Below are 26,595 nucleotides of genomic sequence, written 5' to 3'. Positions count from 1 at the left end.
TTTCCTGAATAACAATGTGTTGCTATATTTATGTTCTTTCCTTTTTTTCCTTTGGACATTCTAGAGGGGTGTTTGATGCTTCCCTCAAAATGGCTGGCTTCTATGGATTGTACACCTGGCTGACTCATACTATATTTGGCATCAATATTGTCTTTATACCATCAGGTAACAACTGTATCATAACTTTTGCTGTCCTCCTTTTAAGGAATATTAAGCCTTTTCAATAGATTGTCATCTTCCTCAAATTTAAAATACTGAATTTTGCGATCTAATCTAGTCCAGGTTAGGAGCAGAAATATGATTGGTAATGTTTGTTTCTTGCTGTATCCCCAGTAGCTAAAACAATACCCAGCACATAGGAAGCACTGCATCAGTATTTGTTAATTAAACCTACTGTTCTGGGAAGGGGTGAGTGGGAAGAAAGATCCTTCAACTAACAGGGTTATTTTTGTTTTTATAATAATATTTCATTTTTATTAGAAATAAATAAGGTGGAAAATGGATATTCTTATCTGAAATTTAAAAACCAAATTTCTGATGTGGCTTTGGACTCAGTACAATTTTTTTTTTTTTTTTTAAACTGGCCACACCTATGGCATATGGAAGTTCTTGGGCCAGGGATTGAATCAGAGCCGCAGCTGCAACTTATGCTATAGCTATGGCAACACCAGATCCTTAACCCACTGCCAAGGGAACTGCTGAACTCAGTACAAATTTTTGACCAGTAAAGGCTATAGTTATATTTTAGGACTCTTTAGTCATCCTTTGGTTCCCTGAGAGAATGGTTCCAGAACCCCCACAGATACCAAAATCTGTGAATACTTAAGTTCTTTGGTCCTTTGTATCTGTAGGTTCCACATTCAAGGATACAGAGGCCAACTGTATATGTAGTAACTAACCACTGATTCAGAATAATAACTGCAAGACACTGAAATTCTGTTGCCTAAGAACATGGAATTCCTATTTTGGCTCAGCAGGCTAAGAACCCAACATTAGTGTCCCTGAGGTTGTGTGTTCGATCCCTGGCCTCTTTCAGTGGGGTGGGTATCCCATGTTGCTGCATGGGTCCCGGATGTGGCTCTGATCTAGTGTTGCTGTAGCTGGCAGCTGCAGGTCCGATTTGACCCCTGGACCGGGAACTTCCACAGGTGTGGCCATAAAAAGAAAAAAAAGAAAGAACAGATTATGAAGTAGACACACACTTTAGAAAGATTTTTCATTATCCAGTTTTAAGATCTTGTGCCTCATTCAGCTAGCAAATTCAGTTAAACTGGGCATATTATTCCCCTAATCTTTGAGTTTGTATTTGTTTAACTTGTTTTGGTGGAAAATTTTAAGTACTTGGAGCTAGTGCTTGGATTCTGCTGTTGTTTTATTGCTTTGATGATGATGTTAAGTTGCTTTTCTTCTTTTAATCCTTTATTAGCTTTAGCGGCAATCCTTGGAGCAGTGCCATTTCTGGGCACATATTGGGCAGCAGTACCTGCAGTTCTAGACCTGTGGCTTACTCAAGGCTTAGGGTGCAAAGCCATCTTACTGTTGGTTTTTCATCTCTTGCCAACATACTTTGTAGATACTGCCATCTATTCTGATATATCAGGGTAAGTATTCCACAGAACTTCCGAGGTTGGTAGTGAATCATATCTAGGAATTTCTGTGGTCTTTTTTTTTAAAAGGGTTTTTTTTTTTCCCCTTTTTTGGGGGCCTGGGGGGAAAGGACAGGTGGTAAGATTTTTCAGTGAAGTGATCTTTCTGATCCCACAGATTTAATCAGAGTTTAACTTATAATTAATATTGTTTGCAAGGTGTGCTATTTTGTCATAAGTATTATTTACAATATATGAGGCCGTGGGTTAAAACAAAAGTTGAAAGAATCCTTAGGTTTAGTGCCATTTAACCTAAGAGAAAAGTATTACTATACGTATAGTAACAAGATGGTAGTCATTTTCAGAATGCCTTTGCTTTTGGAGAAAGACATTATTAAGTTGTATGTCTGAGGATTTCCTCATAAAATGAAATCTCATCAAGTTTCTATCCAGCAAGCAGTGCTTTCTTACTTAAGATATCATAATACGGTTCTATGATGGCTACAGGTTAAGCTGTAGGCCACCAGGACAGTCCTGTGATGAGTACAGGTTAAATTTAAAGGAGAAGCCAAACTCGAACCATATAATATAATAAATATCTGTCTGTTTTGGTAGGTTTTGATGGCTCTTTTAGAAATCATATTCAATAAATCAAGCTGATTTTTATTTACACACATATCCAGATTAATGTTGCTTATTAGAACTTAGGATGTGACCAAATATTGAATTTTATTCAGCTATTCAAATTCAGAATATGGCCTGCTGGGACTATCGTAATAGTTAATGTGTGAAATTTTCTTTAAGTGGAACTCATTACAATAAGGGTAGGCAGGATCTAAATTTACAGGAAAAGGACCCTTCAGTTAATTTGAAGTATGGCACCTTGTTTTCTCTGTAGCAAGTTAAAGTAGAAAATAAATGATACAGAACTACTCAAAAGTTCCAGAGTTCTAGAGCAAAAAGAACTCCATAAGCAAACCTTAGGGGACCTTGTATGCCTAAAATTTGAAGATAAAAAGAAAACTTTAGAGTGTGCCTAACATTTAACAATTGAAGTTTAAACAGTAAATAGTAGTTACAGGATTTACAGCTAAGTGTTTTCATTTCTTTAAACTTTGCTGTAACCTTATGTCAAGATTTTTAGCTAGACTTTAAGACTTACATATAGTTTTATCTTAATATTGAAATAACAGCTTATTTAACCAACATCATTAGGAAACTAAAGATTTTACATAAATGGCTTTATTTAAATTTTTAATAAATTAAGCTTATATTTAAAACCTCCCATACTTTTTTTTTTTAAGCTTTAAGCATTTTCGATAATTTTTTTCCTCAAAGATATTATTTAGGAAAAATGCTTACTTACACAGCATAACTTGGAAGACTGCCCTAAACTCTTTTTTGGAAGGAGGAAGACAGGTACATTACAAATGTACTGTATTGGTTTCCTGAAGACTGGCTCACCGTAAGTGGTACTGAATTTTAATACAGTATAGGATATCCTTCCAAGGTATTTAGTTACTTGGTCTTCACGAAATTGTTCTCATCATCTGTGTTTAAAAACTAGAAACAGGAGTTCCTGTCGTGGCTCAGTGGTTAATGAATCCAACTAGGAGTCATGAGGTTTCAGGTTCGATCCCTGGCCTCGCTCAGTGGGTTAAGGATCTGGCTTTGCCATGAGCTGTGGTGTAGGTGGCAGACTCGGCTTGGATCCCAAGTTGCTGTGGCTCTGGTGTAGGCCGGTGACTACAGCTCCGATTAGACCCCTAGCCTGGGAATCTCCATATGCTGCAGTAGCGGCCCTAGAAAAGGCAAAAAGACAAAAAAATAAAAACTAGAAACAAGGCATTTTTTATTCCCTCTTATGTCAGGGTGATATGTTAGCATTATCATATGCTGTGCTACTCTAATCTACAGGGCCAATCTCCCTCACTTCACTGTATTGTGCTTTACAGATACTGCATTTTGCTTTGGTTTTTTATTTTGTTATTATTATTTTTTAAACAAATTGAAGGTTTGTGACAGCCGTGTGTTGATGCCATTTTTCCAACAGCATTTGCTCAGTTTGTGTCTCTGTCACATTTTGGTAATTCTCAAAACAGTTCAAACTTTTTTATTATTATATTTGTTATAGTGGTCTATGATCAGTGTTCTTTGATGTTACTATTGTAATTGTTCCGGGGTACTATGAACTACACCCATATAAGATGGCAAATATAATTGATAAATGTAGTGTGTGTTCTGACTGCTCCATCAACCAGCCGTCTCTCTCTCTCTCTCTCCCTCTCCTTGGGTCTCCCTATTCCCTGAGACACAACAGTATTGAAATAAGCCCAGTTAATAACCTTGAGTGGCATCTAAGTGTTGAAATAAAAGGGAGAGTCCCACATCTCTCATCTTAAATCAAAAGGAAGAAACGATTAAGCTTAATGAAGAAGGCATGTTGAAATCTGAGGTAGGCTTGAAGCTAGGCCTGTTGAGCTAAACAGTTAGCCAAGTTGTGAATGCAAAGGAAAAGTTCTTGAAGGAAGTGAAAAGTACTATATACCAGCTAACACACCAATGATAAGAAGGCAGAATAGCCTTTTTGCTGATAAGGAGAAGGTTTTGGTGGTGTGGATGGAAGATCAAAGCAACCACAATATTCCCTTAAGCCAAAGCCTATTCCGGAGCAAGACCCTAACTCTTTTCAATCCTCTGAAGGCTGAGAGAGGTGAGGAAACAGCAGAAGTTTGAAGCTAGCAGAGTTTTGTTCATAACGTTTAAGGGAAAAAGCCATCTCGAGAACGTAAAAGTGCAAGGTGAAGCAGCAAGTGCTGGTGTAGAAGCTGCAGCAAGTTAGCCAGAAGATCTAGCTAGGAAAATAGTGAAAGCGGCTACATTAAATAGGTTTCCAGTGTCGACAAAAACAGCCTTTTTGTTTAGGAAAGGCAAAAGGTGCCATCTAGGACTTGCAGTGCCTGGCTTCAAACCTTGAAAGGACAGGTTGATTCAAATTCTAGGGGCTAAGGCAGCTAGTAACTTTAAATTGAAGCCAGTGCTCACTTACTGTTCTAAAATCTTTGGGCTCTTAAGAATTAAGCTAAATACTCTGCCTCTGCTGAAAACCTGGATGACACACATTTGTTTACAGCATGGTTTACTGAATATTTTAAACCCATTCTTGAGACCTACTGCTCAGGAAAGAAAAGATTCTTTCAAAATATTACTGCTCATTGACAGTGTACTTGGTCATCCAAGCTCTCTGATGGAGATGTACAATGATTCCTCTTGTTTTCATGCCTATAACACAACATCCATTCTGTAGCCCATGGATTAAGGAGTAATTTTGACTTTGAAGTGTTAGGTAAAAAATACATTTTGTAAGGCCATACCTGCTATAGGTAGTGAGTAGGTAGTGATTCTTCTGATGGATCTGGGCAAAATCAATTGAAAACCTTCTGGAAAGGATTTTACCATTCTAGATGCCATTAAGAACTCATGATTCATGGGAAGAGGTCACAATGTCAACTTAAACAGGAGTTTGGAAGAAGTTGATTCCAACCTTCTTGGATGACTCTGAGGGCTTCAAGACTTCAGTGGTAGAAGTAACTGTAGATGTGGTGGAAAGAACAAGAGAACTAGAATTAGAAGATGTGACTGAATTGCTGCAGTCTCATGATGAAACTTTAATGGATAAGGAGTTGCTTCTTAGGAATGAACAAAAAAAGTAGTGTTTTCTTGCAATGGAACCTACTCCTGGTGAAGATACAGCAAAACATTACTGTTGTCTTTTTTTTTTTAATGCCACACTCACAGCATATGAAAGTTCCCAGGCTAGGAGCTGCAGCTGCTGGCCTACACCACAGCAATGCCAGATCTGAGCTTCATCTGTGACCTACATCATAGCTCACAGCAACACCAGATCTTTAACCCACTGAGCAGGACCAGGGATTGAACCTGAGTCCTCATGGATACTAATCAGGTTCTTAACCTGCTGAGCCACAATGGGAACTCCTGTTGTCTTATTTTAAGAAATTGTTGGAGTTCCTGCTGTGGTGCAGTGGGATCGGTGGCATCTTGGGAGCACTGGGACACAGGTTCAATCCCCAGCCCGGCACAGTGGGTTAAGGATCCAGCATTGCCACAGCTTCAGCTTAGGTCACAACTGCAGCTTGGATCTGATCCCTGGCCCTTGAACTCCATATGCTGCAGGGCAGCCAAAAAGAAAAAAAAGAAATTGTCACAGGCACCCTAGCCTTCAGCAGCCAGTCACCTTCATCAGTTAGCAGCCATCAACACCAAGACAAGACCCTTCACCAGCAAAAAGATTTTGACTTGCTGAAGGTTCACATGATGGTTTGCATTTTTTACCAATAAAGTATGTTTGAATTAAGTTATATACATGAGAGTTCTCTTTGTGGCTCAGCAGGTTAAGAGCCCAACTAGTATCCATGAGAATTTGGGTTCAATCCTTGGCCTTGTTCCGGGATCCAGAGGTTGCTGCATCAGGCATTGGTTAAGGATCTGGTATTGCTGCAAACTGCGACATAGGGTGCAGATGCAGCTTGGATCCTGCATTGCTGTGACTGTTTTGTAGGCCAGCAGCTGCAGCTCCAGTTCGGCCCCTAGGCTAGGAACTTCCATATGCCGTGGGTGCGGCCCTAAAAAGAAAAGAAAAAAAAAGGAATTAAGGTATATATATATATTTTTTGACATAATGCTTTTACACACTTTAAGGGCTTAACAGTATAGTGTGAACATAATTTTTTTTTGGAGCTCCCAGGCCAGGAATCAGATCTGAGCCACAGCCACAAACTAAACCACAGCTGCAGCAGCGCTGGATCTTTAACTCACTGTGCCTGGCTGAGAATTGAACCCTTGTTCCAGTGCTCCCAAGACACTGCTGATCCTGTTGCACCACAGTGGTAGCTCCTAAACATAAATTTATATACACTGGGAAATCATTACAGTGGTCTGGAACTGAACCTGCAGTATCTCTGAGGTATGCCTGTGTCTTATTTCATTCCAGTTATATAAGTGATACTGTGATAAGCAGAAGGGCAATTATGATTCTCCTGTGAAATAAAAATCTTGGGCTTTTTAATAAATACTTTCCTCATAAGACCTTTTATCACTACCTGTGTTAAAATCTGTATTTTAGGGAGTTTTCTTTTGGCATACCAGACTAGGGATCCAGTGTTGTCAGTGCAGCAGCTTTGGTCACTGCTGTGGTACAGGTTCAGTCCCTGGCCCAGGAACCTCCATATTCCGTGGCTGCGGCCAAAAGAAAAAAATCTGTATTTTAGGAGGTCATCAGAAGTCTAACCTATGAATCATGGGGATGGCCATTGTATTGTTGTCATCTTTATTTTAAAAAAGCATAATTAGAATTACGTGCTTAATTGTGCCCACTTAATTATTCTAGATGGAGGTAAACCTACCAGGTAACTTATATAAGCTGTCCTAAACTGCCATTAACCCACTTCAGATAGCCCGGTGATGGGTGCAGAGTACTGTTAACATTGCTGACTTCACTCCTTCGGTTGCTGGACCTAGAAAATGGCACATGTCACACATGTAGGCGAGCAAATTCTTAGGTCTTGATATTATTACAGTTAATATTCAGTTATCCACATTGAGGTGATCTGTAAAGAGCTGACAGTGCAGTCAAAAGGCAGGTGTATTAGAGAATGAACACTAATGTGTTTCTGGTTCCTCCGCGGTTTATGTTTGTTAAAAGCCATGAGTAATCTGTGTGCTCTTCATTCCAGAGGTGGCCATCCGTACTTGACAGGTTTGGCAGTGGCTGGCGGAGCATACTACCTGGGCCTGGAAGGAGCCATCATCGGGCCCATACTTCTCTGCATACTTGTGGTCGCTTCCAATATCTATAGTGCCATGCTCCTGAGTCCCACGAATTCAGTGCCCACACCGAACCAGACCCCATGGCCTGCTCAGACTCAGCGGTGAGTTACAGCAGAATGATCAGAAACCGTGTATGAAAGCAAACTAACCTGTCTCTGCATTTTTCACCTGTGTACAGTTATCAGGATACAGAGTGTTTTAGATCCCCTCCTCTGCTAAAGATTGTAGAAGACATTAAGTAAATAGAAGTCATTTGTGTGCAGACTTCTGGGTTTCACATACCAGAAATGTTTAAAAACTAAATGGGCCAGAATTGTTAACGTCGTAGAAAACCAAACATAAACAAAAGACTGTTTCAGGATATGGTATCCTAGATTGAGGAGACCCAATAGGATTGAAGGAAATAGGACAACCAAATGCAGCACATGAGTCCATGATAAGATCTTGGATTGGGGATGGGAAGAGTCTATAAAGAACATTTTTAGGGAGTTGCTGCCGTGGCTCAGCAGAAACGAATCTGACTAGTATCCATGAGGATGCAGGTTTGATCCCTGGTCTCACTCAGTGGGTTAAGGATCTGGCGTTGCTGTAAGCTGTGGTGTAGGTTGCAGGCTCGGCTCTGATCCTGTGTTGCTGTGGCTGTGGTGTAGGCCGGCAGCCATAGCTCTGATTCGACCCCTAGCCTGGGAATCTCTGTATGTTACAGGAGCAGCCCTAAAAAAAAAAAAAAAAAAAAAAAAAGAACATTTCTGGAGCAGTTAGAGAAATTGATTATGGACCATGTATGAAATAATATTGTATTGATGTTATATTTCTTAGGTGTGATAATGATACCTTCATTATGTAGGATATCCTTCAGGGATAAGATGTCAAACTGAGATGGAGAAAGTGACAATTGGTAAAACTAGATGGAGGACATATGGCTGTTAATTGTATTACTCTTTCAGTTTTTCTGTAGGATTATTTATGTACTATTGAATTTATGCATATTTATTCATAGACCGTATTCCATTGTGCGAATATACCACAATTTATTTATCTATTGTGGTCTGATGGGCATTTGGGTAGTCTCCAGCTTAGGACTATTACACATCAGGCTGCTGGGAACTTTCTGGTACGTGTATTTTGGTGAACATGAATACTTCCCTCAGGTGAGCATGTACCAAAAGTGGAATGGCTGGGAATACGTTTGGTTTAACTTTAGCAGATACTTGCAAAACAGTGTTTCTCTGTGGCTGTGCTAGGAATTACATTTTAACAACAGAAAAGTAAGAAAGACTTTTAATGAAAAAAATAAGTCTCAGAACACAGGATTTTAACTTTCCAGAGACTATATACTACATTGCTATAAACTAGTATATTTTCAGTTGGAGAAGAATTTTTTTTGCATATTTGGGTAATACTATATTTAAAATTCTTTTAAAACACTCTGCTTATTTCACTTAAAGCGTTATATTTTGTCAAGAAAGACATAGTCCTTTAACTCAAAACAAGTAAAGTTTCTGAGTTAGAGCTGGTTGATTAAAGAGCCATTTTAGTTCATTTTAGCACTTATTCAATGGCAGGCAAAATCAATTTCCTGATGGAGAATAAAATGAGAGGTACTTAGAGGTTTTAACAAAGACATCACTATTTGGAGGGTAGTTACACCATGAAATCCTTTTCTGCCTTTGCCTCAAAAAGGCAGGTGGTAAGTTCCTAAGAAGCCAGTGAACCTCCATAGAGGTTTCCATTTCTGGTATTATATATATATTTTTTTTGGGGGGTGGGGTGGGGTTCTGGTTTATTGAGGTATTATTTGCATAAATAAAATTTACCTTAAAAATTTTACCTTTTTTTAGCATGTGGGTATGTATTAGTTTTCTATGATTCATAAATAACATTGCCACTTAGTGGCTTAAAACAACATACATTTATTATATTAAAGTCCCTGGATTAGGAGTACAGACAATTCAGCTGGGTCTTCTGCTTAGGGTCTGTCAAGGCTACAGTCAAGTTTTCAGCTCAGACTTGGGGTTCATCTGTGGATTGGAGTCCTCTTCCGAGCTTGCCTCTTGTTGCTGGACTGAGGCTTGTAGCTCCAAGAAGCTGCCCCTTTTTACAGGCAGTTTGTAACATGATGTTTGCTTCTTCAAGCCTAGCAGGAGACTTTTTTTTGGTCTTTTTAGGGCTGTGCCAGCAGAATATGGAGGTTCCTAGGTTAAGGGTCAAATCAGAGCTGTAGTCACTGGCCTATGCCACAGCCACAGCAATTCGGGATCCGAGCTGCGTCTGTGACCTACACCACAGCTCATGGCAATGCTGAATCCTTAACCCACTTAGCAAGGCCAGAGATCGAACCTGTGTCCTCATGGATGCTAGACAGATTCGTTTCCACTGGAACCACGACAGGAACTCCCCAGAAGACTATTTTTTTTACTTTGGTCTTTGACTACTAAGACCCTTTAATAAAGGACTTGCCTGATTAGACCTGGCCCATCAAAGGTACTCTCCTTTTTATTAAAGTCAGTTGCTTAGGGACCTTAATTACATCTGCAGTATCTATCCCTTCACCTTTACCATATTAACACAACATAATTGCAATGTTAAGTATCACATTTTTTTGACCATTGGCTAATGTGAAGAGTGAGACACTCAGGGAGTTCTCACTGTGGGGTAGTGGGATCGGCAGCGTCTTGGGAGCACTGGAATTCAGGTTTGATCCCCCAGCCCAGCACAGAGGGTTAAGGATCCAGTGTTGCCACAGCTAGAGCGTAGGTCACAATTGCAGTTTGGATCTGATCCCTGGCTTAGGAGCTCCATGTGCCACGGAGTGGCCAAAAAAAGAGACACTCAGGATGTGTGGATTGGTAATTATGTATGTAATCATAATATAATCTATCAGGACCACTGTCCTTTTTTTTTTTTTTTGTCTTTTTGCTTTTTCTAGGGCTGCTCCCACGGCATATGGAGGTTCCCAGGCGAGGGGTCTAATCAGAGCTGTAGCCACCAGCCTACTCCAGAGCCACAGCAACGCGGGATCTGAGCTGCGTCTGCGATCTACACCACAGCTCACAGCAACGCCGGATCCTTAACCCACTGAGCAAGGCCAGGGATCAAACCCAAAACCTCATGGTTCCTAGTCAGATTCGTTAACCACTGTGCCACAATGGGAACTCCAGGACCATTGTCTTGATGTCAGTGCTTTTTGGTTTCCCTTTGGGGCTGCTAAATCCCTCAGAAAGATCCTTTAATCTCCTGCCTAGAAGTTGATGGCTTGGCTGCCAGCGTTCTGGGGGCCAGGGTTGAGAAGGGGACTGGACAGCATTCAAGATGCAGATAATACTTCATCTCCCACTGTCAGTATGTACCTCAGCCCTCATTTCTGCCTTTCTTCTCCTGGTCTGGAGACTCTGTTTTACCTTCTCTAGGGAGGGAAAAAGACTCAAATTTTCTGCCAACAAGGGGCATTTGCTTTGCTGGGTGGAGGTGTTGGAGAGGATGCTGGGGCTGTGGGGTCTTACTGCTTTGCAACCACACTTCAAGCAGCCCTGCAGTATTTAGTCACACCTTCAACCCCACTTGCACAGTTACCTGAGATCACTAATTCCTGAGCCTTAAGAGGGATTTTGCTGAATAACTACTGGCTTAGGAGTCAGCTCTTTAGCTTACGCTGGGTCATAGCAGTTGTCCATCTGCTTTCCTCCTTCTCAAAGTTTGTTGCTCTTAACCTCTTCTCTTTTTTCTCCTTTTTTTTTTTTTTTTTTTTTTTTTTTTCAGGTAGGTTTATGCCTTAAAAGAAAAAAAACCTTTTCTGGGATTCTGATGGGGTTTTGAGAGGGCCTAAAGGTAATATCTGTTCAGTACATCAATGCTAGTGGAAAGTCTGAATGACCTTTTAAATAGTAATAAACAACCACTGCTGACATTTATTTGGATTTAGTGCGCCAAGCTCTGGGATAAAACTTTACCTGTGTTATTTTATTTTACTTAATCAGTTCACTGTTTTCACATGAGGTTAGAAACAATTGTTTTCCATGTTTTATAGATGAAGAAATCAAGGCTCAGAGAGGTTAGCTTGCCTATAATCCCATAGTAATAAGCAGATGAGCTGGTGTGTTTCAACTAAAGGTCTTTTTTTCTGTTTGTTTTTTGTTTGTTTGTTTGCCTTTTCTAGGGCCGCTTCCATGGCATATGGAGGTTCCCAGACTAGGGGTTGAATCGGAGCTGCAGACGCCAGCCTATGCCACAGCCACAGCAACGCTGGATCCAAGCCACGTCTGCGACCTACACCACAGCTCACAGCAATGCTGGCTCCTTAACCCACTAAGCAAGCCCAGGGATTGAACCCGCAACCTCATGGTTCCTAGTCGGATTTGTTAACCATTCGTGAGCCGCAATGGGAACTCCAAGGTCTTTTTTTCTTTAACCAGTCACCCCCACCCCTGACTCCAAGAAAAAACATTCTTCGTTTCCTACCTTAGTAGATGTTACCCTCCACTTATCTGTGCCAGCGTGTGGTCATCCTTATGACTTCCCATCTCGAGTCACCAGCTTTACCAAGCCCTGTCAGTTAGACCGCAGATCTGTCCTTGCCTCTTTTTCTGCACTGCCAGCCTCCCTAGGCCCTGGACTGCTGCGGGCACCTCAGTCTCCGAGCCAGTCCCTCAGCGTCCACTCTTACTGTCCTCCAGTCCCTGCTTCACACTGCAGGGGACGTGTTCTTTTTAAAGTGGGCTTATCTGATCATGATGGTATTTTACCAAGACTGAGAAATCCTTGCAAGGCCCTACATGACCTATCTGTGCCTGCCTCACAAATCCTGAAACATTTTCCCCTCACTGTCTGAGCTGTAGCCACCCTGGCTTTTTGTCAGGTCCCCAGATACACCAGCTCCATTCAGCTGAGTGGCAGTCTCTGAATATGAAAGCTCTGAGAAAGCTGCAGGGAGGAAGTAAGCGTGCATCCCAGGAACTCCTCTGGGAATGCCATTCTCTGTGTTCAAGTTTTCCATTGCCCTTTGTCACTCCTTGATGCACGACTGGAGAGGCTAGCTAGAATGTGGCCCTTTAAGAACTCAGATTTATCTTTTTCTAGGGTAGAGTTAGGATTTTTTCACTTTACGATGGTATGAAAGGGATGCACATTCACTAGAAACTGTACTTGAATTTTGACCTTTTCCTGAGTTAGCAACATGTGGTCTGATACTCTTGTGATGCTGGGCAGCAGCAGCTGCATCTCCTCGTCAGCCACGTGATCACGGGGAAACAGCTGTACCCAGAGAACAATTCTGTTTTTCACTTTCAGTACAGTATTCAGAAAGTTACATGAGGTATTCAGTACTTTATTCTAAAACAGGCTTTGTGTTAGATGATTTTGCCCAACTATAGGCTAATATAAGTATTCTGAGTATGTTTAAGGAGGGCTATGCTAAGCCATGATGTTTCGAAGGTTAAGTGTGTTAAATGCTTTTCTGACTTAGATTATTTCAACTTACATTGGGTTTATTGGGATATTATGCCATCGTAAATCAAGGAAGATTTGTGTGTGTGAATTAAACTAAGGTTTAACACATCCTGCTTTATAGAGCAAGAAGTTAATTTTTCTTTGTCTTTGCAAAATAAGATAGGAAGATTTTCTCCAAAAAGGAAAAAAAAAAGTCACCACTCCTCCAGACCTTTATATTAACCTGAGGGATTTCAGTTGGAATGTACTCATCATTCCAGGTTGGCATAATGAAGGAGAAGAGAACTGGAGTTGGGAAGGGAGCTGTACTCTCTTACGCCGCTGTTGACTGTTGCTTCTCCTTTGACACTGTCACTTAAAAAATTTCCTAAATGTGTTTATTCCTCTGTATTCCCAATGGTGTTGACCCAATGCTAGGATTTCTTCAACAGCCTCTTCACTGACTGATCCCTGCCTCTAGTCTTAACTTCCTTCCCACCTGTTCTTGATAGTACAACCTCTCTGGTTTTTAAAACCCTCTGCTGCTTAAAATTCCCATGGTGGCTTCCCTGGGCCTCCAAGATACAGTTGAAACGTTAATTTGGCCCTTTAGACTTTTCATGCCTTCTTTCTGTCTACTTCTGCAGACTCATCTCTCTCTGTTGCCTGGCTTGCATTTTATTTTCTAGCCATATTGAACATGTCTTAGTTTCCTGAAGTTGGAGAAATCTTTTACAGGTTTTGCTGTCTGTAAAGAATACTACCCCCTTTCTAACCAAGTCCAGTATCACAGCCTTTAAAGTATTCTTCTTCAAAGAAGCATATTGCAACTCTAGATAAGATGTCCCTGCTTTGTATCTCCATAGCATCTTGCACGTCTCCTATTGAAGACATATAAATGTATGTTTAATTGTTTTTCCACTAATTGGTAAGCTTTCTGAAGGTAGGAACTATGTCTAACTTGTTTACAGCTGTGTTACCATTCCTGGCATGGAGTTTGGCACACAGAAAGTGTTGAATGAAAATTTGATGAATTAATAGATTAATGAAACCAAGTGCAGATCAGATTAAAAGATCTTTGCAGTATAACTGTGAGGCTGGTAAAAGAGGATGGGCCATAGTAAACTCCAGCCATATAACTTTATTTCAAATTTTTAGAAGGGAAGGGATGTACCTAATAATGATGATATGGGCTCAGTCACAGGGTGTGCTGGTGAGGGTCTGGGAAACACACTCTCAGCTATACTAAGCCAACTAAAGTACATTAGTTCAAGCTTTTCATTTTTAAATATCACAATTTACCCTTCTTCTCTCAAAGGCTGGGAGTCAACCACTCTTGAGTCCTTAAATCAGAAAAGATTTAAACATTCACATAAATGGATTTTTTAAAATATCAAAACTTTAGGAGAAGCAGATCCCAAAATGTTTTCAAGGAGCAAAGGATTATAAATGAGAAATTACACCACACAATCCCTGTTGCTTTTAACAGAACTATAAAATGTTAACACCAGTCCTCTGTCCTTCTAGCTACATGTGGTCTCATAATGCATTGCTTATTCCTAAGAAATTCTGCCACTGTGGTTCTGAGAAGCATAATAATCCTTATGGATTGGGAAGTAATACTGGATTTAGATAATTTGGATGGGACATTTACCATTTTTAGAAATACTGTCAATGCAATGTTTATTCCTTTGTTTCTTCCTAATCCAGAGAGTCACACTTTGATGAGCCTGGGGATTAGTTAGTGCGGTGCCTTTTGATGAAGCTAGAAAGAAATTATTTCTCTGTCTCTGGGTTATAGAGTTTGTTTTCCAGGAGATAAGAGATTCATGATTTAAGATCAATGTTTACTTCTCTAGGGTTTTACACACATACCCCCACCATCACCACTCTAAACATCTAAAGAAGATAGAGTGCTGGGATGGAAAATGCTTAGTAACTGTTTTCGTACCTTGCTTCACTTTGTTTTCCTTCTTCTGAGTCCTCCTTGGCCTGGAGACGGGATTGAATAGCAGGTATGAATTTCAAGGTTACAGCTAAGCTTACTTGTCAACAGAAAGCAGTCACCAAGCCAACCACAGTCTTAATCTTATTTCATGCATCTTTGCCCCGAGGCAGAAATTTTCATTCATAATTTAGGGGAATTGAAGAGTTAGAGATTCAGACTTGCAGATATCTTAGAAACTTGAAGAGTTATAAAAGGATGAATTTACAAACCTTTTGGGGGTTGGAAAATGCTTTGTAATATTGAGCAGGTTTTGGTTATTGGCTTTAAAGAATTTCCAGGGCTTCGCAGAATTGAGTGTTTACCTGACATTGGTATTGTCTAAGGCCGCTTGTCACCAGCTTTCGCTGTACACAAATGTGTACACACAAATTTAGGTGAGACTGTGGAAAATATTTATATAAATAAATGGGTCTGTAGATACCTAGAGCAGTGGTTCTGGGAGGAGGGTGTGCATTTGACCCCCCTCGGGAATTTCGGCAACGTCCAGAGACATGTTCATCATCACAGCCAATGGGCAGAGGCAGGGGTGCTGCACACGTCTTGTAATGCGCAAAATGGTCAATGGTCCTGTTGTTAAGAAATGCTAATCGGATAGATATAGAGATAGATGGGTATTAATATGTATAAAATGTCTATGCGGCCCTAGGGAAAAAAAAAAAAGACAAGAAATTCATTCCAATCTTTGAATGAAATATTTTCAACACGGTAGGTTCAGCCATGTCACATACAAACCCTTTCAAAGCCACAGGAACCACAGCCAGGAAGCTTGCTGCTTCCTTAAAGCTGTTCTTTGGATGTAGAGCTGTGCTTCAGAGGCATAGAGGCTTAGGGCACCATCCAGTGAAAGAGCCTCGAGCTAACTGAGCATCCTTGAATATAATCTTCTTTCTGTAACATTTTACCTATGCCCCTCCTGACATTAAAAGACTTCCTACATTGTGCTCAAGGGCTAGTCTTTTTTTTTTTTTTTTTTTTTTTGCCTTTTAGGGCTGCATTTATGGCACATGGAAGTTCCCAAGCTAGGGGTCGAGTCAGAGCTGTAGCTGCCAGCCTACACCAAGCCAGGGCAACACGGGATCCAAGCCTCGTCTGCAACCTACACGACAGCTCCACAGCTCATGGCAACACTGTATCCTTAACCCACTGATCAAGGCCAGGGATTGAACCAGCATCCACAAGGATTGTTTCCAATGAGCCACAACGGGAACTCCCCGGCTTGTGTTATTTTCCTTCTTTTTTGTTTTGTCTTTTTAGGGCCACACCCTTGGCATATGGAAGTTCCCAGGCTAGGAGTTGAATCGGAGTTGTAGCTTCGGGCCTATACCACAGCAACCTGGGATCCAAGCCACGTCTGTGATCTACACTGCAGTTCACAGCAACACTGGATCCTTAAGCCACTGAGTGAGACCAGGGAGCAAACCCATGTCCTCATGGATGCTAGTCAGGTTCATTACTGCTGAGCCACATGGGAACTCCTAAAGGGCTAGCCTTTAATTTACCTCTGCCCCACCTATCTAACCCTCCTAAATGGTAGTATTGTTGTAAAGGAGCAATTCAGCCTCTATCTGAAAGGTTGGTAGTAAACTTATGTTTCATATCTGTATCATTTAAGATAGGTTTGCCTGTATTATAACTAAAAAACAAACTCAAAAAACCCACCATTAGTAGAACTCAAAATAACAGTGAATTAAACAATCTAGAAGTTTATTTCTCTCACGGGTGAAAGAAGTGTGTCTGTTCCACAAAATCCCATGCTGAGCTTCCCCTTATCTTGATGTTCTGCCAGCCTTGGTGTGGGGTCTTTTCCTCTAAGGTGGGTCCTTGAGCTCATGTTCATTGATATACTCTGACCTGGCCATTTGGCTGGCGACAGCCTGGCAGGGTGACATCATCCTAGCTTGGGTGTATAAATTATGTAGCAAAGGCAGACTAGCTACTACAGTCCTACGGTGGGTACCACATAGATGCAGCAGATGCCTCCATCCACCTCAGGGATTGCCTGCCAGTTAGCTATAGCACTTGTTTTGCCTGATGGGGCTCAGGGACGTGCAAGTAAAAGGTCATTTGATGAAAAGACGTACCCCAGGGAGTTCCCGTCGTGGCGCAGTGGTTAACGAATCCGACTAGGAACCATGAGGTTGCGGGTTTGATCCCTGGCCTTGCTCAGTGGGTTAAGGATCCTGTGTTGCCGTGAGCTGTGGTGTAGATTGCAGACGTGGCTAGGATCCGGCGTAGGCCAGTGGCGATGGCTCCAGTTAGACCCATAGCCTGGGAATCTCCATATGCCGTGGAAGCGGCCCTAGAAAAAGGCAAAAAGATAAAAAAAAAAGAAAAGACCTACCCCAGTTCTCTTGCCCTGAACCATATCCCTCAGAGCTTGGACATTGATGGATCAGTTTTACTCTTTGGCAATAAGACACTTTATCTAATTAGCATTTAATCTTTGGTCTCTTAGGGTTTTTCTCTTCAACATCCGTATGTCTCTTTTCCAGTCAGCAAGAAGGGGGAAAGATCGAAGATCTCCCTTCTCTTTTTAGGACATTGCCCAGAAGTCTCTCAACACTCCTGCTTGCATCTCATTGGCCGGAACTTAGTCACATGGTCATTAGTTTCCAGAGAGTCTGGAGGAAATAGTCTTTGGAAGGAGACAATGAACCCTCCACATACCTGGAGTTCTTGTCACTAAAGGCTGACAGACACCTATCGAACTTTGAAACAATACTCAGTGAAAATACTAAGAAAAAAACAGTAACTATATAATCTCATCAAGGATCTCAAATTATAAAAATAAGATATTCTTTGGCAGTGACTTATTGATTAGATGCTATTTTTCTTTTCCTCCTTTCTTTCTTTCCATCTTTTATTCCTTTCTTTCTTTTTGACATATGCCTATGGTTTTATTTTTTCCCTTTTTTTTTTTTTCCCCAAAGCAAAACTAATCATTCTATCTTTTCTTCTTAAAGGACTTTCCGTGACATTTCTGAAGATCTGAAACCTTCAATAGACTGACTTGGTTTACAACTGCAGTGATTTCTCTAGGAAATTCAACCCTGACTGAGTTCAGCTCAGCTGTGGCCTCCTGTCCTTTCAGCCGTGCCTAGCAGACAGAGCCCAGGAAAAGAAGCAAAAGCCTCCTGGCCTTCCATACAAAATGCCCAGACAAGAGAGGACTTGCTGCGGACTGCTTTGCGTTTTCAAGCACAGCTTTAGAGCTCAGAGATGTGGTTTATTCACTCAACTGTTGCTAAGACGGATTGAAAAGTTTCAGTTTATACACTGGTACTATGGCTTGAAATTTTCCCACTTTGAATATCTGTATTATAATACGTATTTATAAAATTTTCTTAAGAGCCCTAAACTACCTGCTATCACGAGTGTATACAGTGTCATTTTCTCCTGTTTTAAGAAACCTGTTCTTAAACTTTTCTACTGACAGTCACTTTTCAATGAAGAGGCTTTGTCTTTTGAGAATGTAGTTGCTTGAGCAGGAACAATGAGTCTTCTACCCTTCTCCTACGATGTTGGTTTTCTCTCCAAGAAAGAGAAAACCTTTAGTGAAAAGGCAGGTGGCTTATTTGAAGTTCAGTTAGCTGTATCTTGCAGCCATAGGAGACACAGAAAGACTGAAGCCCTTCCTCGCCTTTCGTCTCCCTCCGTCCCCTATGACGCTATTGCCAAATTTCTAAAACTTGTTTGACCACACTGAAACTAAATACTTATTAAGCTGCTAGTAATGGTAACAATATGATAGAACTCTTGTTGTGATTTTTTTTTTTTCTTTCCAAATGTTTTAAGTAAAAAAATCTCAGGTGCAGCAAAGCAGTGCTCTGATTTGTTAAATGTATCCCTGTTTGACTATTTGGAATTTGACCAATTAGTTACTTATTAGCAGTAGAATTTTATATCTGTGAAGTATTTTCCCATCCCTTAGCACAGTGCCTTGCACAAAAACTCTAGATGAATGCTCGCTGAATTACATTGTGACTTTTTAAATATCTCAGATATCACAGTAACCAGCATAGAGCTCTACATTTTGCAAAGTCTTTTTGCACATCTTATTTCACAACCACTTCACATCAACTTTTATATAGCTGTATATTATTTTACAGCAGTTGTACACAGATGGGGAAGCTAAGGTTTAGAAAAGTGACCAAGTCAAAGTCCTAAAGTTTAGTACAATGTGACCTCAGATCTTTCTGACCCCATCGTCGGCCAGCTTGGCTATATGTTTCTTTTAATACTTTACCGCTTTTTCCTGTGCTGTGAAGTAGAACAAGTGTTCTGTTCTATCAGAGTCTTGTCCTGCGATTAATGACAGGGCTGGGACTAGAACTCAGCTCTTAGCTTTGTGCCCTTTCCACTGTATAAAACAATCATCAGGCTCTTTCTCTGCCCCAAGGGGATATGGAGGAGAAGAGGTTCTTACGTAACAAAGGTTTCCTTTTTGGAAAACATTTAAAAGTAGAAATCATTTGTTCTAAAACATCTTCTCATTAAGAAGCATAGTTACTGATAATTACCTTCAATTTATTCTGATATACTTAAGAAAAACTCCATCTAGAAAAGAGGCTACCATGAGGTCTTTGTTTATACAGTAGACTACACACAGGTCTCTTTATTCTTACTATGAATCCTTCAACAATTATAATCTGATATTCGATCAAGTGTTAAATTTGGCGCTGAGTAACTCATTCTTTTCTTTAATCATTTGTTCAGTCATTCATTCAGTAAAACACTGCTTGAGAGTTTGCCAAACTCTAGGTTCCATGCCAGGCAACTATACAGGGTGCTATAGGAGATAACTCATAAGAAGGCCTTCTCTCACCTTAAATCTTAGCCAGATCATGTGTACTGCTAAAATGAAAAGTTTTGCATTAAGGAGTTCCTGTTGTGGCGCAGTGGAAACGAATCCGACTAGGAACCATGAGGTTGCGGGTTCAATCCCTGGCCTTGCTCAGTGGGTTAAGGATCCGGGGTTGCCCTTAGCTGTGGTGTAGGCCACAGACATGACTTGGATCCCAAATTGCTGTGGCTGTGGCGTAGCCTGGCAGCTGTAGCTCCAATTCGACCCCTAGCCTGGAAACCTCCATATGCCACAGGTGTGGCCCTGAAAAGCCAAAAAAAAAAAAAATTTTTTTTTTAACATTAAAAGTCTTAAAGAAATCAAGCTTGTTTTTATTAATGGTATACTATTAAGTTTACAGCTCTGATTAGCACATTTAAAAGATGCAAATATTATGCACAGTGAATTAGTGTGCATAATCAAATTATGTTCCTCCAAAGTGCTTTTAGCTGTATAAAGCGATTTGCAAAAATATAAACTTGAGCTGATGCATAGCTGTTGCTGGTCATAATTATTAGCATGAATACCAGGTTCTTAGACTGGGAGGTGGGGGTGGGGGTGGTCTCTGATTCCTAAGAGAATAGTTGAGAGCTGCCAAAATTATCAGTGATGTTTTATCACCCTGAAATATCAGGAGCAGAGCTACCCCACAGTACTGCCCAGTCCAGATCAGGAAACCTGAACTGTCCCAGTACTCCAGCAACACCCTAAGGACTCAAAGGTCGACCTGTTGGAGGAGGTCTTCCTGGAACCCTCAAAAACGAGAGAAACGTGCCTCCTCAGATACAGTAAGGAGGTTTTACAGATTGTCACAGGGTGTAGAGGTCAGATGGTATGAAAAGGTAGGAGTCTCGAGCTCAAATCTCAAAGATGATTCTCAGAATTTAACCCAGAAAGAGAAAGTTTTCTTAGGAACAGGTAATGCACTGATGAAGCAGAAGTAGCTTCAGTAAAAACTGAGTACAGAAATCCTGTCCCAATGTCCTGCATTTTAGAGCTTTATTAAAGATCAGTTGGAAGGTCCCCTTTACTGTTCAGTTGTAAACTGAATGGAGGAGTGGGAGGAGGGGATAAAAAAAAAACTCCCCACACTCTGTGCTCCTCTCCTTTCTCAGAACAAGGCATGGGATTTTCAGTACAAATTCCATGTAAGTCCAGCTTCAGTTCCAAAATTCCTGTCACACACTCTTTCTGGAAGTGATCTTTGCCAGGCTGCCTTAGATACCAGTTTTATTTATTTTTAAATTTGCAAGGATTCCTTACACCCATTTCCATTAGAGGTGGTTAGCTGGCAGAGATTTCCCTTGACTTCTGAGACTGCTGCAGATCAACTCTCGATACCCAAGAAGTGTTATTTAAACAAACTCAGTATTTAGAGATAGCAGTTTATTCCAGTTAAAGGACCCACAGATGAGGTTCTCTGGCTAATAACCTTGGTCTTTTTTTTTTTTTTTTTTTGGCTTTTCTAGGGCCACTTCCCACGGCATATGGAGGTTCCCAAGGCTAGGGGTCAAATCGGAGCTATAGCCGCCGGCCTACCCCACAGCCACAGCAATGCGGGATCCTAGCTGCATCTGCAATCTACGCCACAGCTCATGACAACGCTGGATCCTTAACCCACTGAGCAAGGCCAGGGATTGAACCCGCAACCTCATGGTTCCTAGTCGGATTCATTAACCACTGAGCCACGACGGGAACTCCCTAACCTTGGTCTTAACAAGAACCTTTTGTGACCCATCAGGACTTCCCAGTACCCCTCCTTCCCACTTGGTTGTATTTAGCACTTCAGGATGTATCACTACTGACCAAGAGATGTTCAGGTAGACCATGTGGAGTTAGATGAGAGCATAATAATTTTAAGTAAGCTATCCAGAGCTTTCCAACCTCAAGGTTTATAGCAAAACCCCTGCAGTCTCCTCTTAAGTGTCTTCCAAGACCCTTACACAAGCATTACAGTAGGCATTTCACAGTAGAAATAGCCTCTGGCAGCATACTTCCAAGTGTTAGTTCCAGCCAAGAACAAGTATTTTCTTGCTTTTATTAATTCCTTGTCTTTACACATTTTGCCATCAAAACATATTCATTCACTTGTTGAGGGCCTGCAAGAAATATTCTTGCCATCTGAAACCACTTAGGGTTTTTTGATAGTTTAAAAGGAATCAAGAGAATTATAAATCAAGATGGTCTCTCTGCCCCTTGGAGTCAAAGGAATTCTGTGCTAGAATGGGCCTTATGTAATTTAGATGATCTTGTCTTCTAGGGAAGGAAACAACAGTTCAGAGTAGAATAAAAAATAATATAATAAAAAATAATATAAAAAGAATAATAATTATTTTTTCTTGCAGTCCATTATTCTGCCTTCTCTTCCCTTTCCCTCATAGTTGAGTAGGTTTTAGGAAAATGTGTTCCTTAGAGCAGTAGTAGTTCCAAGAGATGTTATTAGATTTATAAGAGAACAGAAATGTGTAGGAGGTGGGGGGAGGGGACTCCATGGTCAGTTAAAATTGAGGAATGCTGAGTGTGTATCCTTTCTGCACGACTTTCAAGAGTTTTTAATGTGCTGTTATATATTGTGAATTTTTAAGAGAGGACAAAGACTGTTTACAAGACTTACTTGACCTTAAACTGAGCCCACATCCTCCTTTTCTCAGAGCATCTCAGAGGACTCCAGGTCCTTTGGGAAACATAGGTCTCGAAAGTTTACAGCTCTTTTAGAAGACACCCCTAGTGGAAATTCTGAATGGTAAATCTACCATGTAAACATTAATACATCTCAGAGTTTAGTGAGATACCAGAAAGAAAACATATTCGCCATTCAGAGCTATACATTAAGTATAGAGATTCTTTTCCTCCTATGGTGTGTAAAATCAGTATTTGTGTTTTAGTTTTGAAAGTTTTTTAAAGATCAGTTAGTGTGCAAATACAGCGGTGATGTACTGACACTGCATTTTAATGATGCTTTTGTATGGCACTTTATAGTTTGCAGGCTGCTTTCATAACAACCCTGTGAGACAGGCAGGTGTCAAGTATTACCAGATGAAGCACGGGGAGGCTCAGAAAGGTTTTTCATGTGATTCTTTTCCCCTTAAGTTTATACCACAAAATTACGGCGCCAGAATTCAGTTGCAGAAATTCTGCTTCCAAGACCAGAGGTCTTTTACTCCATACCTGGGTTCTCCTGTTTAATTCTAGCTTTATATTTTACTACGAAAGGTATGGAAGCAAATCTTAAACATCATTTTGGCTTACTATCAAAAACTGTTTTTAGAGTTCCCGTTGTGGTGCCGTGGATACGAATCCGACTAGTATCCATGAGGACTCAGATTCAACCTCTGGCCTCGCTCAGTGGGTTAAGGATCCGGTGTTGCTATGAGCTGTGATGTAGGTCACAGACACAGCTTGCATCCCCCATTGCTGTGGCTGTGGTGTAGGCCTGAGGCTGCAGCTCCAATTCGACCCCTGGCCTGGGAACCTCCATATGCTATGGATGCAGCCCTAAAAAGCAAAAAAACAAACAAACAAACAAACAAAAAAAAAACCCAAACAGTTTTCATGGCAGTGACCCAGAAGGTGTAACTCTGATTGTAATTATCCCAAAGAAAATCCTTCTTTATCCTTTGCAGTGCCACTTGACTAGGTGATTGGAGTGTATATCAAATACCATTTGATTTTGAAATTGAGATTGGATGTATAATTGTTATTGCTTATGTTACTTGTGGCAAATATATCATCTCTGCATCCCCAGGCAAAGTAGAGATGGTTTGAAAGTAAAAAAAGATTACTCAAATACAACAACAATACATCTTTATTCTCACAAATGCTGTTTTTTAGCTTTAACTTGCTTTAACAACTTGATGTAACATCTTTGTAAATGTAAAATATTTATATTTTGAAATAAAATTACTAGTGTCGAGCAAATCAGGTGGCAAATTTAGTCTCATTTCTGTTGAGATATTTGATCTTTTGGGATGTCAAAATTTCACAAATGCATCCACCTGCCTCTTAGGCCCTGTATCTTGCCTACACTGAGTTTTTATAAAATATGGACAACTTACCTAAGGGAAGATGTGCTGGGCACCTTAAAAAGATGAAAGGGTCCATGGCTGAGGCTGGAACCCTCAGTGCACAGGGGAACATGGCTTGTGATAGGCAAGAAAGTGATGAGGTGGGTGGCTGGGGAATGAGAAGAGGATGAAGTTAGATAAGGAATGGCATATTTTCATGAAGAAAGCAAACCTAAGGTATGGTTATCTTCAATAGCAAAGATAATCTATACAGCACTGACAGATGGAGCTGAACCCCACACGGAGGCATTTTGAAGCACCTCTTGGTAGTGCTTGGGAAAGAGCTTTCTGACACCTTGAGTTGGTGTAGTATTTGGCTCATCAGTCTGACATTCTGGATGGAGAAAGTGATCCTTGCAAAGATGTAAGGGCTGGACTAGCCAGCTTCAGATTCAGGTTCTTTTCTAGTCTGATAATTTCTTAGTTGTAGGTATGCTAGCTCACAAAGTATTTCTTTGGGCCTCTCAGTCTATTGCTTAAGCCTAGGAACTCTTCACTGTCCTTCAGACAGCCCTCCAGGGTTTGCTCCTGGAATGTTTAGGGTAAGAGGTGTCCAGCCCTCCTTACCGTCTCCATCACACCGGCTCCTTGATTCTTAGCCTTGCCCCTAAGTGTGAATTTAGTCAGAAATACACACTAAAGATCTTCTCAGTGAACAGCTTTTAAGAAACTGCTCTGTGCTAGGTACTAGGGGAAAAGTAATTTTGAAAAGGAGTTTTAGGAGTTCCCGGCGTGGCACAGTGGGTTAGGAATCCCAACTGCAGTGGCTTAGGTCACTGGGAAGGTGCGAATTTGATCCCGGGTCTCGCTCGGTGGGTTACTGTAGCTGCGTGTAGGTCGCAGCTGTCTCTGACTGAATGAACATCTGGCTCAGGAACTTGCACAGGCCAAGAAGGTAGCCATTAAAAATAAATAAATAAATAAATCCCTGGTCCAGGCACTTCCACATGCCACCAGCGCGGCCAAATAATAATAATAGTGTTGAGTAATAGGTGAAGCTTTTTTATATGTTCTAATTAATCTCCTTTTTAAGAATAATTCTGGATAGTATCCTGAAGATACCCAGATACACTGTTTTCTTGCCAAGTACCCTGATACTCCTTAAACAGTGCATTGTCCAATGTTTCATCTTCAGCCCAAATTGTGAGATAGGGTTAGGAAAAGCAGGGTGAAGAGGGAAAGGGGACCTTCCCAAACGAGACTATTACCTGTAGAGTTCCTGTCCTAGGGTAAAATTCCTCCCTACAGACTTGACTCTGGTGTTGATTTACCAGTTAGTTTCAATCCAGGAATCATCAGGAATTCAGAGTTAAAACCAGTTACTTACCAGGAGGACTAGAAGCTTTGCTGGGTATGGCTGTCCTTGCCCTGTAAGAAGTCACATGGTCGTGGGAGGCCCTCAGGTATCTTGTTTCTCTGTTGCGGACGGGAGAGACGTGTGCTGAACCCACTGAAGAGTCTTCTGAGAAAGAATGGGGAATGGGGACCGAAACGACCCGGCCGGGGTTAGGGGGCGGGGCTGCAGGGCGGACCCCACACTGGAGAGAGTGGAGGCGGGGAATGGGCGGCCCGCTCTGGGGGCGGGGCCCGAGGGGGCGGGGCTTCGGGCGGCGCGGGTGCAGAGCCTTAGCCGCGGACAGGCAGGCTGGCGGGCGGCGGGGCCCGCAGCAGCTCGGTGTCCAGGCTGCGCGACGCGCCGAGGGCCATGGCCGCCTCTGCGGGCTCAGCCGGCGTTGGCGGCGCCGGGGCAGTGCACGGCTCCGGCCCGTCAGGCTTCGCCTTCGACTCTGGACTGGAGATCAAAACTCGCTCCGTGGAGCAGACGCTGCTCCCGCTGGTTTCTCAGGTAAAGTGGCGCCCGCGCGGCCCCTCGTCTCCCTCCGGCTGCGGCCCGCGATGGCGGCGGTCGCTCGTGCGGCGGGTCGGGGCCCGGCAGGAGGCAGCCTCTGTCCCACACTCCGCACCGGGACTCCGGCGTCAGTATCGGGCCGCCTGTCGGGGGTTTGAGGACTGGCCTGGGTTGGGGCAGCGGGAGTCTGAACCATCCGAAATCCGGCGACGGGGGCCGAGTGGGATGAGCAGCAGCGGAGGCTGCGGGACTGGGAGCCCAGTGTGGACCTGAGTGCTGGTTGCAGGTGCGCCGCGCGGCCTCCTTGCAGGACCCTCCTAGGGGCTGCGGCTCCGGCGGCCCAGGGATCCCCCGAGGCCAGCTCCCCAGAGGCAGAGAGGACCTCCGCGGGGGCTCCGCTGGCGCTCAGGGGCCTTCCTCGAAGTCACTCTAACCTACTGCCCGCGCACCTTTGCATCTCCAGAGCAAACCCGGACTTCATCCACTCTGGCGGGGGCGTTCCTGCCGGCCTTCAAGTCCTGCGTGCTCTCCCCTCCCTTAGGCCTTTGTCCATTTCCCCGGAGTGTGTGTCGGCTTGCTGGTGGCCTGTTCACCCCGGGCCACCTTGCCCCTTCCCCCCTTAACCTGCCTGCTTACTCCAGTTGGCTTTTATCTGTTCTCGGAAGGTTGAGGTGAAGGACTATCTGATGGTTAATCCGGATACACATTTTTTTTCCCCCAAATCCCCTTTGGGATGTATGCTTTATTGTATTTATTGGTCACAACAGAAGTCTGGAATCAGCTAATTGACGCGCTTAGCTTTAGAGAAGTTTTTGTTACTGTGAGCCGAGTTATATGCAGCCCCCAGGGCTAGAATTCCTCGCCTAGATCTGTTCTAATGTGCCAAACACTGTGGGGAGTGAAGAATTCTGTGCCTTCAGGAGCTTCTTGGATGTGACTCACAACTAGATTGTAACGTCTTGATGACTCACCCT

The 26,595-nt window shown here is 42.1% G+C and overlaps 2 protein-coding genes and 1 long non-coding RNA gene across 4 annotated transcripts in view; 2 read left to right on the top strand and 1 right to left on the bottom strand.

Annotated features, from left to right (window-relative positions):
• The window catches only part of TMEM245 (transmembrane protein 245), a 93,878-nt gene extending 75,574 nt beyond the window's left edge, over nucleotides 1-18,304 (top strand). For both annotated transcript variants that reach the window (XM_047768113.1, XM_047768112.1), the window contains 4 exons: nucleotides 65-165; nucleotides 1,427-1,601; nucleotides 7,340-7,534; nucleotides 17,829-18,304. In XM_047768113.1, coding sequence (XP_047624069.1) covers nucleotides 65-165; nucleotides 1,427-1,601; nucleotides 7,340-7,534; nucleotides 17,829-17,874 — 517 coding nt within the window. In that variant the 3' untranslated portion in view covers nucleotides 17,875-18,304. The remainder of the gene's footprint in view (nucleotides 1-64; nucleotides 166-1,426; nucleotides 1,602-7,339; nucleotides 7,535-17,828) is intronic.
• LOC125120225 (uncharacterized) lies at nucleotides 5,081-25,276 on the bottom strand. The gene is made up of 3 exons (XR_007133285.1): nucleotides 25,100-25,276; nucleotides 23,764-23,881; nucleotides 5,081-5,177 (listed from the first exon to the last, which is right to left on the bottom strand). It is a non-coding gene; the product is annotated as an uncharacterized LOC125120225 (long non-coding RNA).
• Nucleotides 25,277-25,361: 85 nt separating this feature from the next.
• CTNNAL1 (catenin alpha like 1) overlaps nucleotides 25,362-26,595 on the top strand; it is a 73,093-nt gene continuing 71,859 nt past the window's right edge. Inside the window, exon 1 of the mRNA XM_047768111.1 lies at nucleotides 25,362-25,618. Within this exon, the coding sequence (XP_047624067.1) occupies nucleotides 25,478-25,618 (141 nt within the window). The 5' untranslated portion in view covers nucleotides 25,362-25,477. The remainder of the gene's footprint in view (nucleotides 25,619-26,595) is intronic.

This window comes from Phacochoerus africanus, chromosome 2 (assembly GCF_016906955.1).
Source record: "Phacochoerus africanus isolate WHEZ1 chromosome 2, ROS_Pafr_v1, whole genome shotgun sequence".
NCBI classification, from domain to species: domain Eukaryota; kingdom Metazoa; phylum Chordata; class Mammalia; order Artiodactyla; family Suidae; genus Phacochoerus; species Phacochoerus africanus.
The sequence above is the reverse complement of the archived record's forward strand: the minus strand, read 5'-3'. Positions and strand labels throughout refer to the sequence as shown.